Source organism: Apiospora marii (assembly GCF_038362585.1).
Source record: "Apiospora marii strain CBS 49790 chromosome Unknown utg000005l_segment0_segment0, whole genome shotgun sequence".
In the NCBI taxonomy this organism is placed as follows: Eukaryota; Fungi; Ascomycota; class Sordariomycetes; order Amphisphaeriales; family Apiosporaceae; genus Apiospora; species Apiospora marii.
The window spans coordinates 2310687-2326216 of NW_027117377.1; the positions used below are offsets into that span (position 1 = coordinate 2310687).

General features: G+C 52.5%; 6 protein-coding genes across 6 annotated transcripts; 2 read left to right on the plus strand and 4 right to left on the minus strand.

Moving 5' to 3' along the window:
• Window positions 1-2211: 2211 nt before the first annotated feature.
• Window positions 2212-3921, minus strand: PG985_008649 (uncharacterized protein; the record flags this gene model as incomplete). Its single annotated transcript, XM_066828417.1, has 4 exons — window positions 2212-2722; window positions 2780-3466; window positions 3556-3629; window positions 3688-3921. The coding sequence occupies 4 exons, from the start codon at window positions 3919-3921 to the stop codon at window positions 2212-2214; spliced, it is 1506 nt and encodes a 501-aa protein (XP_066683329.1).
• Window positions 3922-4728: 807 nt separating this feature from the next.
• Window positions 4729-5372, minus strand: PG985_008650 (Gim complex component GIM3-like protein; the record flags this gene model as incomplete). Its single annotated transcript, XM_066828418.1, has 4 exons — window positions 4729-4921; window positions 5016-5083; window positions 5159-5290; window positions 5358-5372. 4 exons carry the CDS (start codon window positions 5370-5372, stop codon window positions 4729-4731), a joined length of 408 nt encoding a protein of 135 aa, XP_066683330.1.
• Window positions 5373-6304: 932 nt separating this feature from the next.
• On the plus strand, window positions 6305-8853 carry PG985_008651 (arginine N-methyltransferase skb1; the record flags this gene model as incomplete). Its single annotated transcript, XM_066828419.1, has 4 exons — window positions 6305-6439; window positions 6495-7092; window positions 7185-8614; window positions 8674-8853. The coding sequence occupies 4 exons, from the start codon at window positions 6305-6307 to the stop codon at window positions 8851-8853; spliced, it is 2343 nt and encodes a 780-aa protein (XP_066683331.1).
• Window positions 8854-9369: 516 nt separating this feature from the next.
• PG985_008652 (small nuclear ribonucleoprotein F) lies at window positions 9370-9863 on the minus strand (the record flags this gene model as incomplete). The annotated part of the gene is made up of 3 exons (XM_066828420.1): window positions 9370-9595; window positions 9756-9793; window positions 9858-9863. 3 exons carry the CDS (start codon window positions 9861-9863, stop codon window positions 9370-9372), a joined length of 270 nt encoding a protein of 89 aa, XP_066683332.1.
• Window positions 9864-10187: 324 nt separating this feature from the next.
• On the minus strand, window positions 10188-10711 carry PG985_008653 (uncharacterized protein; the record flags this gene model as incomplete). Its single annotated transcript, XM_066828421.1, has 3 exons — window positions 10188-10331; window positions 10396-10518; window positions 10589-10711. The coding sequence occupies 3 exons, from the start codon at window positions 10709-10711 to the stop codon at window positions 10188-10190; spliced, it is 390 nt and encodes a 129-aa protein (XP_066683333.1).
• Window positions 10712-11424: 713 nt separating this feature from the next.
• PG985_008654 (uncharacterized protein) lies at window positions 11425-14059 on the plus strand (the record flags this gene model as incomplete). The annotated part of the gene is given in 2 exon segments (XM_066828422.1): window positions 11425-13320; window positions 13340-14059. 2 exon segments carry the CDS (start codon window positions 11425-11427, stop codon window positions 14057-14059), a joined length of 2616 nt encoding a protein of 871 aa, XP_066683334.1.
• Between the last annotated feature and the right edge of the window lie 1471 nt (window positions 14060-15530).

Sequence of the window (15530 nt, forward strand, 5' to 3'; positions counted from 1 at the left end):
GGCGGTCTACTACCGCGAAAGAGCCACCACACAAGAGATCATGGCATTCAAGATGAGAGCAGACCTCGCAGTTCTGATGGCCAGAGCTCCAGCCGGCAGCCGTCGGCAGCGGAAGCCGATGGGAGGAAGGAGGAAAGATGAAGGACCCTCATTCTACGACCAGCGTATGCATCGCTATGCTTATCGCGTTTTCGCCTACATGGTTGGATCCCCTTCGCAAGCCAATGACAGAGTGTGATAGGGGGCTCCCTTCCTCGGAGGCTAAACCGCCCGATATCTACCCTGTTTCCGTCTCGGCTCGAGGTGCCATCCGCCGACTGGTAAGCTTGCCGTCTCCCAACCGACGTGGAGTCGGATGCGGAGTTCCAGATGCCCAATCAGACCCGTATCGCCCTGCAAAAACGTCGGTATCCGTCACCCTGCTTCCTGGTCTCCGCTTTACTGTCTCGCTTCTTATAGTTGACATACTCGCATCCATGCCCTTGCAGACAGAAACAAAACGTGGCATGGCAAGCCAATTTAAGACAAATATCGGGTCTCGCTACCCAGACGGGTTCGTTATCGCAACCTCTGTCACAATGGTGCTTAGGGGCAGATGTCACCCCCATCAGCACTGGATCCAGCCAACATATGCCCGGCCCCAGACTTTGGAAGTCCGGTGAATTAGGGAGACCCACCCTGTCAGTGCGGTGCCGATGCAATTAGTCCAGTTGATATGGCCTAATTGGCGGAGGCCCAGTAGAGGGATGCTGAAGAAGTTTCTTCGTTGAGCACTCGTGCTTATTAGCCCACCTAGAAGGTAGACATGTGTGCCTGCGATGTACTAGGCAGCTCTGCTGCATCCACTCATCCCCTTTCAATGACAATAAGCACTTATATACTAAGCCATAAGTGATAGATAGGGGTCGGTCATCAGCATGTATACTTAGTGAAAGTGGTTGACCTCCCTTCATACTTGCTCAATATACTCACTGAAAGGGAATGCAACAAATATCACGTATGAGTTTCCCTGGTGATCTATTATGAGAACAAGGTACTTTGTTAACTTGGACGTATCACTTCCCAAAGAGGCAGATACGTAACAGGTTCTCTAGCATCGTTCCTCCTCTACAAATTCAAGTGAGTTAGGAAAGCCGAGGATAAGCCAAATATCACCTAGGCGGACCGCCGCGATCTTTTCAAAAGTCGGAGGACGGTTTGATAGAGCCCAGATGAGGCCGTAGAAGCTAGCCTCATGATCCTCTTACATCTGGTATCCCGGCCGTGATATCGGCGACGGCCGACCCCGATGCTTGCAATGCACAGCTCTAGGGGGAACTTTCCAATACCCCAAGTTGCAGCCGGCGATCAAGATGATGGTGGGTGCCATGTTTCAGAAGAAACCGTGATGCACCGTTCCAACGAACCATGTCGTCCCCAAACCTTGATGGCGCCTCGACCACCAATCCCCCCTTTCTACCCGAAGTAAACCAGACTCAACTGGGGTTTATGAGCTGTCTTGACAGGATATTCCCTTGACCGGGCCGGTGTAGCCCAGCGGTTAGTATTCTTATTCATATTATACTTAAAGGCAAGAGGGTTCAACTCCCTCTGCGGTCACTTTTTCGACCCCTGGAGGGTACTGTACACCTTTCTTTTACTGTTGATTCTTCATGCCTTCTTCCCTCATTTAACCCAGTTTCAGTTGATTCAGCAATGATGGTACTGCATCCCTGAGCCGTGAAATACGTCCGCAGGGGGAAGGGAAGCAACTGCGCTCAATTTTGTTCGGCTACCAAATGTCCCGTCGATTAAAGGATAAAAGGAGTAGGTTGGATAGGGAACTATAGCTTCAACATCTCACCTCAAGTTAAGATTCGAACGCGTAGGCCACTATGTCACATTGTCTACAAGTGTAAGGTATGTATGTCGAGGTCATTTATCATCATGATATGTTCATTAGTGGTAAACTGCGCGATGCGAGCACACCGTATGCTTTGCAAACTAAGCGCTATGATACCAAGAAAATGTCGGCACACGCGAACCCGCGTGAGCTCAACTCCCCGAACGCCTAATCCGATATACTGCCTGTTATATGCAAACCTAATCGTACCTCATAAGTAGCTTTCTGGAAGACGCACTTAAACTATCTCGTCCCTTCACCACTCGTGGGCATCGTTAACAATAACAGCAGTCTCATTAAGAAAAAAATATTTCCAACGAGTCCCCCCCTTACATCAGCATGTTGAAGGCCAAGGCCAGTGCGAAGAGGCCAAAGGCGGTCGAGGACAGGGCGCTCTGCTTGGGAGCGGCGTTGTCGTCGCCCCAGCCGCGGCCCTGGAAGCTGAAGCTGACGTTCTGCTTGACGCTGGGGTTGTAGCAGTTGCCGCCGACAATGTCCAGATTCTTCAGCTCGTCGGCGACGTTGAAGAACATGTACTGCTTCTGGTCGAGGCCCTCGAAGCCGGAGGTGTCGTAGGGGAACAGGTCCTTCTCGTCCGTCGCGGTTACGTTGCGGAGGAAGATGCACTGGACCTGGCCGGGGTAGTCCTTTGCCAGGGCAGGGTACGCCTTCATGACGTCCGAGTTGGTGGTGTCGCCCATCAGGATGAACTTTCGCTGCGGGAATGTCTGGAAGATCTTGTCCAAGAGAAAGCGGCGGATTTGAAGGGTGGCCGAGACATCAGAGAAGTTGAGGGGTCTCGTGTCAAACGATCCCAACGGGTAGGTCTTGTAAATGAATCTACACGATCTGTTAGTTCTCCCACGCTGCTAGTTGAACTCAACACGATGAACTTACTCCATGTAGTTTCTGGTCACCTGCTCAGGAGTAGTCGTGAGGTAGTGGAAGTGGAAATCCGGAATGCTCGCAGACCAGTTGGCGTAGATCTCGGGCATGTTCATCCAGGGGGTAAAGGGGCGAGCGAACGAGTTCAGCAGACCCTCCTTTGGCTGGTAAATCTTGGTGATGCGCAAGATGTCGTCGATGTCGGAAATAATGGTGAAACCCGTGGGGGGTACCAGGTACGCCGTCGCGTTGCCAGACATGGTGCCGTTGACGTACATGTTGAGGGACTGTATCGATTTTGTGGCATTTCCCGCCATCATGTGGCCACCGTTGGCTCCCGTGGTGTTCTTGAGCTTGATGAAGGTGTCAAAGTCGCCCTCGAGCGTGGTCTCATACGGCAGGGTGATGACCTGGGCACCTCCCTTCGCATTGATCACGCCGCCAGTGGAGCCGGGGTCGACAGAGACATCGTTCTCGAAGTGAACAGTGACGTTCTCGTCGGCTTGCTGCACGACATAGATGGATCGGGTCACATTCCTGGCCTGGTCTTGCTGGCTCGGGGGCAGGTCTTCGATGTCGGTTCCAATCAGGAACCCATTGGCAAGCTTATCAATCTTATCCTGCTTTGCGTTGGGCACTTTGTAGACGTTTCCGTGAACCCGAACGTTCCAGCCTTCGTCGGTCCAGTTTGCGTAAGCACTGGCAGTAATTTAGCATGCTGCCTTGGAAATCAAGATTTCCTCATCTAAAGGGGGGAGAAGAAAAAGAAGAAGGAACAGAGAGCTTACGGGAGGTTGAGGACTTGAGTGGGTGTCGCCGCCATGGCCTCGTCATCGACGCCGAGCGACTTCTTCACCTTGTCCTATAGTTTCACAATATCAGCATGGTCTCGAGCCACAGGAAGTATTTTTTTCACTTACGCCAGTCGGGAAGTCTTGGAAGAATTGCGGCACGCCGGAGACGACGTAGCTGCTCACATCGCTGCCCAAGCCGCTGATCACGCTTTTAAAATAGGTGGCGGGCTGGAAGTCGCGCGGCACAATGGGCGCGGCGGTGATCATCGGATGAGGCACGGGTTCGGGTGCTGGTGCCGGTGCGGCCAGAGCCACGGCGGCCCAGGCCGTCAAAGGCACGACTGTGCGAATGAAAGACATATTTTGGCGATCGTCAACCGGGGTTTGGACTGTTGACTGCTGAGACCCAGATTAGGTGGTGCCTGCTTGGGGGGAGAAATGGGCAATCGAGCAGCAACAAAAGGATGTTGACGATGTCGCCGTGTCTCGCGTCAAATTCCGAGAGCTAGGAACAACACTACGAGAAATTGCAAGAAGAAGTGGTTAGAGCAACTGCGCTACGTTCATATAGGCGCGATGTGATCCCAGCAGGGGAAAACGAGACGAAATGTATGGGATTTCATTGGTTTGTCCAGTTTTCAGATGGCTGGCTCCTTTAGCCAGGGCCGACTTCCAAGTTGGCTCTCGCGAATGATGTCATACCGGGTGTTTCTGAGCAACGGTTTCAAACTAGCTGAACTTGGATTGCGTACAGGGTACCAGATCCACGTTTCTCCCCTTCTCTCTTGTTGTCAAATTAACACACCCACTCAGCCGTGATGCAGCCCGTTCTTTAGGTGCCGTTTCATTCGTCCTCTACTCGCAATGCTTACTTCTTGTGAGGCCTCATACATTGCGTTGGCATCAACCCATCTCAGCTCGATCCAGACCTTGGCTTCTGTCATAATGTAGCGTACCACAACAGGCCATCCTAGTCCAACCAAACGCGTCCAGTATCTTCACTTCAGCCTTGTCTCCTGTTTGCTTACCGCCCCTGTATCGTTTTGGGCGAACCCCAAGCGACCGACACGCGATCAGTAGAGCTAGCTGCATCTTTCCCCTTTGGCTTGGCATACTTTTTATCTATTCCAAGCCACTTGATGCATCCAATCGCCTGCAGAGGCTTGCTCAAGTCTCAAGGTTGATACTACGGCCAAACCTTGCGTAAAGCTCGACCTTAAGTTGTGTCATTTCGTCTCGGATCGTGCCCATCTTGTCCTCCAGAGCCGACACGTCTTCCTCGATCTTGGTGCTGGATGTTGCGAGCATCTCTTGCGCTTGCTCTAGGGGAACATTGAAGAACGCATCGCCGATCTTGTATCTTTAAGTCATGTTGTGTGGTCAGCCATAGCGCTTTTCGAATGCATGTCCGTGAATCGTGAATGTGCAACGTGGCTGTGGAGGGCGGGCCTTACGGTACGAGCTCGTCTTCGTCGGCCAATTCCAGTTCGGTGGTGATGTCGTCGAGTTCTTCCTTCTCCTTCTACAAACACCTTTCGCATCAGCAAAGTGGTCGAAGGGGCAGTAGAGCCAAAGATCAAGAAAGGGGCCGACGCACATGCTTGACCTTGAGCTCCTCCTCAATGTTCAGCTCCTTCTGGTGCAGGCGGCTAAACTTGTTGATCTTGTCCTGGTCTTCGCGGCGCACCTCTACCTCGTCGCCACCCGCGACCTCCTCCTCCTTGGATAACTGCAGGGGCGCATGACGGTCAGCAAGCGTGCGCGATACGACAAGTACGGGACAGATGACAGCGTACCATACGACGGTTCATTATGACGGTTTGGTGCGGCGCCGACTCCGATCTGGGTGCTTGGGCGGGTTATATGAAATTCGGTAGACCGTAGAACAAACAGCTGGTGCTATCCGGAAACAAAAGATAGCCCCGCGATTTGAAGGTGGGGCAATTCAAAGCTGTAATTATCGATTGGCCTCTGACCTAATTCGGGGACTCTAGCATTCCCAAGCTCTTCTGGACATGACAATAACGTTTGAAGGAAAAAAGAAGTGTCCATTGAACAGGGCTGCAAATATGAATAATACTTGGATACAGATCGTACAGCGATGAACATGCCTTCCTGCCAGGCAGAGGAACTTACTTCATGGTAGCAAACCCATCACCCACAAGAGGTGTGGTATAGGTCACGCATATCCATGAGTCGTAACCTACTTACATACGCAAATGCTTTGTCTTTGATATATGGTCTGAGTATAAATGTAAGTCAACTTAGAGTTATACCCGTTGACGATAAAACAAAATTTCAGGCGACTGCATAGGAAATGTGTGTGAGACGCTGGAGATAATGAAGGTAACAACCAGCGTTGGCGATTCTATTTTGCCCATGAGCTGCTCGTAGCTAATAGGTAGAAGAAGCTGAATATTTCTCCAAGACAAACTGGTGGCCTTACAGCCGGGATCCACCACCCGCTATCTACCGTCCATTTGAATTTTACCACCTACTTCCTGAACTCGTCGGCACATCCTCAAACTTGACCTTTGGACTACTCGAGTAGCAGGAGAAGGCGAAAGGGCATCTAGCTGTTTGATCCTTGTTGTACCTCTCTACATAGATACTATGGACTTGTGATCTCTTTAAGCTTTGAACCTCTCTTCTCTCCCTAGCCCTAGACATATTTTGACCACCAAAAAAATACTTTGCGACGAACACAGCATTTCCCGCAGCCTCTTGCACAGCCAGAGTCGCGATGTCTCAAGAATATATGGATCAGACCAGCGAGGGTTACGATGATGTTCGCCCAGTCTTTTACATTGGCCAACATGACTCCGCCCGAAGCGAGCCTCCTACCGATCTGCAATATGGGCAGATTCTGAATGCGGGTGTAAGTGACCCCGAACCCAACGATCTAGGTCCCACTATTGACTCCCTACATACAGTTTGGCTTCACCACGACGCCGGTCACCAACCATCACTTCCACCAGCGTATCAAGGACTTGGTTGCCACCAGTGTTGCAGAATGGGAGAAATCGGAGCTTCCCAGCTGCCACCCTGATCCCATTGTACCCCCTTTGACTATTGAGGATACGGCCCTCTTCCCTGACACATACACGAGTGGTCTCGTCGCCTACTCGAGTCCCTGGATTGATCTGTGTTCCTCGAATCCGGTTATTTCGAGTATCTCGAGACAGGTACTCAACCTCGAGGTCAACTATGCCAACTTCTGTGGCATTCGGAGCCTCATCGTCCCTGGCCCGCGAAATGACGCCCTCAAGGCTGGAAGTGGCCAAGGAGTTGCTCAGTTTGGCCGCGCCATTCAGGAAGCTCTTGTAATCGGGACTCGCTTGAACTTCATCATCCACCTGCCCATGTACCGTGAACCTGGACTTGAGGAGACCATCGAGAACCTGTCCGCCGCGCTGCCCAACAAGGAACAGCCCGAAAGCGAAGAACCAGAGGAAATCGACATCTTCAGTACTTGGGACTCGTGGAATGTCATACGAACAGCTTGCACGTATGATGGCAGACTATTTGTCGGTAAGTTTTCCACACTACGATCTGCTCAGGACGTGGATAGGTCCCATCCCGGTTGTAGTGCATACATAGACACGCTGCTAACACACACGCAGCTGTACGAGTGCCGCGGGTTTTGCCTGAGAAGCAGGTCCAGACCAGATGGTTCTCTGAACCACTGCAGTATCTCACTTTCGGTCCTTCTTCCTTCCAACCCAACAAGAGTGGAAACCCGTCTTTGAGCAAGCACCACCAGGAAATGATCGGTTCATACATGAAGTTGAAGCATGCGCCGTATTTCCTGCTTTGCGATGTTGGCCCGGAGCTCAAGGATAGCTCAGAGGCGCTGCAAGATCCCGCAGCATCAACCGAGGAGGCTTGGCCTTCACTTTCGGACGCCTCGCAGCAACCTACAAGGACAGCACCAAAGTACTTCAAGGCTAACCCCTACGTATCCTATATGCGCCATGTCGAGAGCCAACAGGAGCCGTTTTCGGCTCTGGAACGTTCCACCTTGTCGAGCTTCCAGGACTGGCTGCAGTCGCCGCTCCAACCCCTTTCCGACAACCTCGAGTCGGTGACCTATGAGGTCTTCGAAGGCGACCCAGTCAAATACAACCAGTATGAAGCAGCCGTCGCAGAGGCTCTGAAAGACTGGGCTGAGCAAAGCAAGCCAACCTCGTCGTCCACAGGGGAGGTCGTCATCGCAGTCGCGGGATCCGGTCGTGGACCTCTCGTCACCCGTGCCCTAAGGGCCAGTGAGACGACCGGGGTGCCGGTCCAGGTCTGGGCCGTTGAGAAGAACCCGAACGCCTACGTGTACTTGCTGCGCCAGAACCAGCGCGAGTGGGGCGGACGCGTGACGGTCGTCAAGACCGACATGCGCGCCTGGAAGGGCCCTCTCGTGTCGGGCACCGCCGATGAGAACCCCGTCTACGGCAAGGTTGACATCCTGATCTCCGAGCTCCTAGGCTCCTTCGGCGACAACGAGCTCTCGCCCGAGTGTCTGGACGGCATCCAGCACGTCCTGTCCAAGCCGCACGGCATCTCGATCCCCAAGTCGTACACGGCGCACATGTCGCCCATCTCCACACCCCGTATCCATGCCGATATCGCCCAGCGGCTGCCGATGGACCCGCACGGCTTCGAGACGCCCTGGGTGGTGCGTCTCTTCCAACTCGACTTCGTTGCGGAGAAGGTACCAGGCCACGCGCGGTTCCAGCAGGCGTGGGAGTTTGTGCACCCGCTTCCCGACGCCACGATGGCCATGGTCGACGCGCGACGATCCGGAGGTGTCGTCGGAGGCGGCGGTGGGTCCATGGCCGGCGGTGTCGGTGCCAATGACCACAACTCGCGTCATTGCCACCTGACCTTTGTCTGCCGGTCCCGCGGCGTGATCCACGGCCTGGCTGGCTACTTCGAGTCGGTGCTCTACGCGCCTGCGGCGGCGGACAAGACTCCGGTCGAGCTGAGTACGCTGCCGAACAACATTGACCGCAAGAGCAAGGACATGATCTCGTGGTTCCCGATCTTCTTCCCCCTTAAGGTAAGCTTCGAGTGTTTCTATAACATGCAAATCACCGGAAAACTAACACGTACATGCAGCAACCGCTTTACTTCCCTCCTGATACGGAGCTTGAGGTCAGCATGTGGCGACAGACAGACGACAAGCAGGTCTGGTACGAGTGGGTGGTGGAAGCGTTCGCCTGGGTTGGCCCAACGCAAAGGATCAAGGTCGGAGGCTCTGAGATGTGCAGTAGCCGAAAGATCGCCTGCTTGATGTAAGTGACAATGAGATCCACCGGTAGTACTACTTCCTAGCACGAAGAGATGGTAAGGGGGATCGAGGATGGAAATTGGGCATGGGCTTGATTTTGATCATGGGTATGAGACATGCTATAAAACCACGCAACCACCATTTTCCGTTTCTTCTTGTGAAGAGTACACGCCCAGCCAAAACCCCAATGCTTGCTTATGTAGTGCATGGGCTGTCATGTACTGGGAAGGACCCAAGCCTAGTTTGATCATTCGCACATAGCATAGCTTGTGGCGGTGGAAGAACCCGTATCGCCAAGTCCCGAGGTATTCTCCATCAACAGCAGTCGTGACACGGTTCTCGTCCTCCTTTCCCTCATTGACGCGTTTAAGCTTGCCAGCCAGTAAATACTCCATACCATCAAGTAGGGAGGGTATCGTGGCATTGCTGTCCTTTTTCGCCATCAGAGTAGAGCCAGACTCCTCCTCGAATGTGAGTCTTTGCTTTGGTTGTCGACCCGCGTGTGTCTTTTTCCCTGACCCCGATCAACCATCCATCTTCACGTCGCCGCCTTCCCCTTGGCCAGCGCCCTTGATCCACAGAACGTTGTTGCACCGGATGAGGATCTGGCCGAGGTCGCTGGTGAACTTCTGGTCGATGAACTCTTGCGCGCCCGTCAGCTGGATGTTCATGTAGCTGTCGATGCTGACCAGGCGGCCCTTGTACTCGGTCTCGCCCCACTTGAGTCGCACGACGATGTCCTTGTTAACACTGTAAGGCAACATCATAATCAGTCTTCAATCCCAAGTATTGTACGCGTCTCCCTCTTCTGGTCGCCCTATATTGCTGCGTCTCGGTCGCGAAGCGCCTTGCGGGAGGAGTGCTGGGCGAACGTAGAAAGTAGGATCGAGGCGGTAAAAAAAAAACGTACAGGTCTTGCAGCATCGGCCGCGGGTTAATGGGCATAAACTATGCGAATGAGTTAGCATATAGTGTTCCATCAGAGGTTCTAAGTGGAATTGCCATTACTCACACTCATATTGGGCGATTTGTTGGGCGAGAATTGGGAGATCTCGTCGTTTCGTTGTTCACTATCGCGCGCGCCTGATTTGGATGGAGCTTGACACTTCTTAGGGACTTTTCGAGCTTTGGGATGGAGCGTGGGGCTAAAAAATGATGACTAAGGCTGGCGTCTATGTCAGGTCCCACACAAAAAGATGCATGCATTACTGTATGCACGGTTGGGGCGATGCATAACTCTGAAGAAAGAAGAGAGGCACCACGGGGAGGGGGTTTAGTCATGATGCAAGGCTCGTTTTCATTATTGCGATCTCGGTATCTCTTTCTGTAGATTTGGCCCTTCTCAAGCTCTGCGGATCTCCCACTTCAGATCCTTGATACTGACTTCGTCGTTGGCCTTCTCGTCGTAATCAAACCATTCTCCATCGTCCAGTTCCACCTCCTCAAACTTTGTGCCGGAATCCAGGCCGTCTGCCAGCCAAGGTCCCTATACTCGCCTCGTCAGTAACACAATTAAGAGATGTAACATAATAATTAAGGCGTTATCTCACCTCGGCATGGAATTCGGTGAACTCCAGGCCGCGGCAGTCGAATTCGAGGATCGACTGTCGCTTGGCTGGCTCTCCCTGCTCGTAAGCCTTGGGCGGTGCCAGGATGGAAGCAGAAGACTCTCGCTGTATAGTTCATGGTCAGATGCTATTCTTGTTTATAACCATGCAGGCTTGCGGAGTGCGCGAGACGAACCTTGCAGTTCTTGCACTTCCATACAAAGTTGGCCTCGCCTCTACTGCCGCTCATCTCGTTGTTGTCCTGAGCATTTACGATGAGCATCAATTCAACCGTTTCCTCCTCTAGTGTTAGGAGCATGTTGACGTACGAATCGGCTCACGCCCACGTTATTGGGATGCGTCTCTCGGCATGACGTGCACTGGACCGTGAAGGTATACCAGAAGGGGCTGTCCTCGGTGTCCTTGGGCCGGAGGTTGGTCACGCTGCGGGCTGTAAGCACATGGTCGCGGTCTATACATTGAATGGATCCGCGACATACCCGTTGAGCTCGGCTGTCAATGCAAGAGTAAACATCGTGAATGGGAGTTAAGTTATTTGGCAACTAAGAGTGCGGAGGTAGAGAGAAGCTGGAGAAATTGTACGATGAAGCATTAGCTATGAGATAGCCCCGTAGAAACCAGCTTTAACATTGATTGATTAACATCCAGTACAGAGATGTATGTACCTACCTTCTAGGTAGATCCCCAACTCACAAATCTGGTTGTCAAATGACACTCAGCCGAAATCAATGTATCTTCCTGCCTCGATCAACAGTGGCTGTTTTTCTCATACCTATTAAACATCATGGTATTGGTGTTTTATCTGCTCAGGTGTTGAATATTGATGTTCACTTGACGTACCCACTAACCTAGGATCTCTAGTGACCCTGCCCAGCGTGCACTGACCTCCCTACACCCGCTCAGCTTAGCCAAGCCAATTGACGAGCCGAGTTCACAACTCACGAGGGACTTATCGATTATTTCAACACCCCTCGACGGAGTCTGTTGTCGCCCGTTGACCATGCCTTGATAATGCACGCCATATGGTCTCGAGCAGCCCAAGCCCAGTCATTCTGTCGCTGTAGAGGCTGCCTTCACTCTGCCACCACCATAACCCGACGAGCTACGACTGCTGCATCCCGACGAAGAGTGACAGCCGCCGACATCTTTACAGCATGCTACACGACGATACTAGGCACGGCCGCCGTGGTCGACGCCCACAGGAAGGAGGCCAGGAAGAATGAGCTCGACGAGAAGCTGGATCGGGCCCGCGCTGCTTTAAGTAGCCTTGCTTTCCGAGACGCCCCGAACCAGAACGAAGCGTCTGCTTGCGAATCCTCAAGTGCCCCCCCGAGTTCCGCCGAGACACCAATTGGGACATCACAGTTTGAGGCCGGCATCCCATCGACAAGCACGGCGTCGCTCCTTAAAGAATTGGGCGACTTGGCCGCTAGCACGTATCGAAGCACCACACACTCGTGGCGCCAACGCCAAGTCGATTGGGCTGCAGTTGAAGCAGCTATCTCAGCGGAAGAGCAAGACTCAGACATTCATCTTCGGCATCCCCATACGGAAGTGCAAATGGCAAGGACTACGCAAACGATAGAGACATTAGTCGGGCAATTACTATGGCAATGCCGGGCATCTATGGACCAGAAGCCCCATAGCACACAGTTGGACGAGAACCAGAGGCAGGAAAGCATACTCGACGAGGTAGAAAAGCTCCGGACCGGTCCTCATTATCCAAGTTACGAGAACCCTTTTGCCGACGCGGGAGGGGCTGCTGAGGCGCGAGCTCTCCTGAGCGATTCCTTCCGACGCATCTTCGATAAAACCGCCGACGTTAATGAAGTTGTGGGAAAGATATGCCACAACTTGCTGCTGTCGAGGACGCCACCCAACATCCACAATTACAATGCATTGATTGCTGGCTTCAACCGCATTCAGCGTCCAGACCTGGCGCAGTCAGTGGTCGACTCTTACATGGCTGATACCAGATGGCCCGCAACTCAGCAGACAATGGTATGCTTACTCAACCATGCAGTTGCTGCCAACGACATCGAGCAGTTCCGGAATGTTGTGCGTCGAATGCGAGGTGTGGCCGAAGATGGTCTGCACTTCCGAATTGTGAGCAAGAGCGCCATCTTCAACTCGCATGGCCTCTTGTGGGCCGAGGTCCACTGTGCATCCCGCAAGCATGCCTGGGTTGAGCGAGCCAAACGCGGCAACGATGTTTTCAACTCTCTGATCCAGGGATGGCTTCATTTCGGCAAAGTTGGCACCGCCAGCATGTCCTTTGTGGCATGCCTCCGCGAGGGCCGTTTTGTGTCCGTCGATACGATTCAAGATCTCCTTTCTCAAGCTCTTTCTTCTTTGGACCAACAAAGTGCGCGAAAACTACTCAAAGGGCTTGCCAGGAATTTTGAAAACTTCGCGGATATGATGAATATCATCTATAACAGCTCACCAGCACAGGTGGCCCGTTCAATAGCTGAGATGTTCTACTCCTTATTCGATCTTTCCGGCTTGCAATATGCCCCTATCGCCGGCGGTGTAAGGAAATCGATCAGGATACTGTTACGCAAACTTAGGTCGCTCCATGTCGTCACACAAGCCAATATTGAGCTTGATGAAATAGAGGAAGCCTTCTGCGAAACCAACAAGCCGTTCGGCACATGCAAACCGTACAGCAAGCGGGTATCTGATGCGCTGGCGGCTCTTATTGAGAAGCCGCACATTGGTCAAACAGATGCTACGGCGGCTCTTTCTAAGGAGTCGCACAACAGTCAAATAGAGGACATGGCGGCGAAACGTATCAGTGGCATTGGTGCCTTAAGTGCACTATTACAGCAATGCGATTTATTGGAGAAGAGGACATTGAGGATCGAGGGCCCATGCCAAGGCTTCCGTCATATATGCTCACACCGGGTTTGATTGTGATCCCCAGTCTCGCCTGCCGCCAATCGACCTGCAAAACCGCGAGTGGCTCAATCAGTATCCGGCTGTCTTTCACGCCCTCCGGAGTATAGATCTGAAAAGGCTATCACCCAAAAAGCTGCGGCGTCAGCTACTGCTTGGTTTGCCAGACCAGAGGCTGGCCAAGCAATTCGAAGACTTTGCATGGTGGAAGAACGTGGGGTATGGCGTACTCATGAGCTTGTACCAAGACGGCCCAAATGCATCAGTACGCGTAGGGGCCTACGAGGAAGAAGCATCAGCAACTGTCGCCCGAATCGGGCGACAAATTGAGAATAACGAGGACGCAACAAGAGTCATTTTGTTTTCTTACTTGAAAAAACAAGCCCAGTTCGAGTTCAGGGAAGCATACCCCAATTGGTATAAGATGCCTCTTACCGAACTCTACGAACATCATATCCGGAGGCTGAAGGAGTTGAAGACCCCGTCATTGGACAAGCATTCCATTGTCGAAGTGGAGGAAGATGAAGCCGCCAGCATGACCAAAGTGGCTGGCTCCCCAGAGGCGGCACTGGTTCTCGCACCGGGTATCCAGCAGCGCCCATTGGCAGCATCAGGAGAGCTGGTCGTGCATAAGCCTGCTCGGCTGTCTCTGAACGATGCGAGACCCGCGCCAATCATGACCTGTCCTGAGCGGCAGGTGCAGTCATGCCAGCAGTCGCATTTTTACGAAGCAGCCGCCATGGCTTGATCTTACATTTTATTATTGGTGTTATACATAGTTCCAAAGCACGGGCAACCACAGCTGTAAATACTTCAATAGATGATGTATATTTGTGTCAGCATCCGTATCAACCCCCACCGTACATTCCCTCGCCAGCTGTTCTACGGACGGGACAGTCAGTCATCCCACTCTCACTCCTTGGGATAACACGCGCATGCCTGTCACTCGGGCAGGAGTCAAGTTGCCGGTAAGCTATAAACCCCTTTTCAGTCTGAAGAGACTAAAACACATGACACACTTAATAATGTTATATAGAACCAAACAGAATGGACTGTGTGCATGTTATCCCAAGGGGCGCGAGCCGGTAGTCGGGGCCTGACTGCGCTAGATCACGTGAAGGAATCGATGTTGGGGCTTACGCTAACATCCAATTCTCATTTCTTACGTGAATAGTGCCAACTAGAACAAAGCTGGGGTATGTCTTGGCAAAAGCGGAATGAAGCACGGGGTGGCGGGCGGCTACCGCGTGACCCTACCTACCTGCTCCCAGATGAAATGAGATCCGACCGTTTAAGTCTGGCTTCAAGAGTCGGTGAGACACTAGACACATGATGAGGTACGTACGATGGCGAGTCTGACGAAACATTTGGGTGGGTTGAAGGTGGAACGGAAACGGACAAAACGGACAAAGTTGGAGTTTAAAAGGAAAATTTCGATAGATCTTGTACCTGGCGCTTGACATGCTGCCGGGGCAATTACAAATCGCCCAAACGGGGAAAAGAGAAGATTCTTCGCAACTTGGTCGCGGATTTCGTCATCGGCCTGCATGACTCCTGTTGGCAGGCGAAAAGAAGGTCATTAGGCACCTTTGGGAATGTCTAGACTTGGCGGCGAGACAAGCAAGATGACCCCCCCGAAATAGATTTACGGGGCAGCCGGGTGATGTACCGATAGGAGGGGTGCCACAAGCAATCCAATTACCAACTCGCATTGGCTCACGCTGTGAACCCTGAATCCGTACTGGCCGAATCCAGCTCTCACGCGTGTACTTTATTGAGCCTCCCACCTTCAGGACCACCAACCATTAACGAGCTCCTGCCAAGGTTCTGTTCACCTTACTTACACGTACATGCCCATTGGAATTCCACCACTCGGCTACCAAATCGGCCTCTGACTTTCGTTCTTTCCCACTGCCCCCGGGTCCCCAATGGCGATAGAGTCGCTGTCTTTTCCTAACACCACCTCTTTTCCCGCCGGACTCTCATAACATCGTCCCCTGGCCGTGGAGCCAACACACCTATGTAAGTGAAAGAGAAGAAGAAGAAGAAGAAGAAGAAGAGCCAGATGCTTTACAGCTTGCAATTCTCAGTCCTGGCTAACTGGTGCTAGAACCATAGCATTTCACCTAGAGATACAGAGACGTATCATCAATAACATCATTACCGCGATTCGCATTCGCCGCAACAGCATTTGCCCGAGCACCCGTTGATCATTGATA